Source organism: Microtus ochrogaster, chromosome 16 (assembly GCF_000317375.1).
Source record: "Microtus ochrogaster isolate Prairie Vole_2 chromosome 16, MicOch1.0, whole genome shotgun sequence".
NCBI lineage: Eukaryota > Metazoa > Chordata > Mammalia > Rodentia > Cricetidae > Microtus > Microtus ochrogaster.
Genome location: NC_022018.1, coordinates 27,560,485 through 27,561,507, shown reverse-complemented (window position 1 = coordinate 27,561,507; position 1,023 = coordinate 27,560,485). Strand labels below are relative to the sequence as shown.

At 45.2% G+C, this 1,023-nt stretch overlaps 1 protein-coding gene across 3 annotated transcripts in view; it reads right to left on the bottom strand.

Moving 5' to 3' along the window:
- The window catches only part of Sfmbt2 (Scm like with four mbt domains 2), a 181,052-nt gene that overhangs the window by 146,348 nt on the left and 33,681 nt on the right, over positions 1-1,023 (bottom strand). For all 3 annotated transcript variants that reach the window (XM_013349026.2, XM_026783078.1, XM_026783077.1), the window contains exon 4: positions 261-501. In XM_013349026.2, coding sequence (XP_013204480.2) covers positions 261-501 — 241 coding nt within the window. The remainder of the gene's footprint in view (positions 1-260; positions 502-1,023) is intronic.

Below are 1,023 nucleotides of genomic sequence, written 5' to 3'. Positions count from 1 at the left end.
CCCACAGCATCCACAAGATAGTAAACCACCACCCACCCCACAGCATCCACAAGATAGTAAACCACCACCCACCCCACAGCATCCACAAAATAGTAAACCACCACCTATCCGACAGTATCCACACCACCCACCCAACAGCATCCATTAGATAATAATGAGCAGATTCACAATTTTCTAGATGATTCTCTCTGTCCCTTCAGCAAGGACAGGAATCATGAAGAGCAACCTCTTTGATCAAAGCCTTCGATATGTGAGCTCACCATCCGGGGGCATCAACACCTTGTTGTTCTGTGTGCACCACCCCACAGGGTGTAGATCTGCTATAATCACATCACACCAGAAGTCAGCCCTTCGGTCTTCCCCATAACCACAGTAACGCAGAAGCAGCAGCTGTCCACAGGTGGTGATGATCGTGGCCACCCAGTAAGTGTCTGGATTGTTCTTATTGGCCACCTCCAACTTCATTCCCGGCTGGAAGTTACTCTGAATGCTGATCTCCACCTTGAGATATCAGAAACACAAGAAAACCATAATCACACTAGCCATGCGCCTCAAAGGATTTTAAGAACTCGTCAAGCAGATGGCATTTTAAAACAGTACTTCTGCTGCCCTAACATAGGCATGCATTTAAGACAAATGGAACGTGAGCCTCCAATGCAAGGCTAAGTCCTCTACCACATTCAAAGGAAAGATAAAGTGGATTTTCATGACAAATTTTGTTTCGCCCATTAAATTCAACAGTTGGTCATTTCAGTATGAAACCAATATTACAAAAAGTGAATGAGCCAGGAATGGTGTGGTACACACCCATCATTCCAACTGTCTAGAGGCCAAGGCACAAATACCCTAAATTGTGTAAAAACTGGTTACACAAATAGACTCCGTCTCAAAAACACCAAGGGGAATGAAAATGTTGCTCAGTTGGCAGGATGCTTGCCCAGCATGCAGAAGTTCTGAGTCTGAGCCCCAGAACTATACCATTGAAAAAGAAAGAGGGGGGGATGAGGGGAAAAGAAAAAGGAA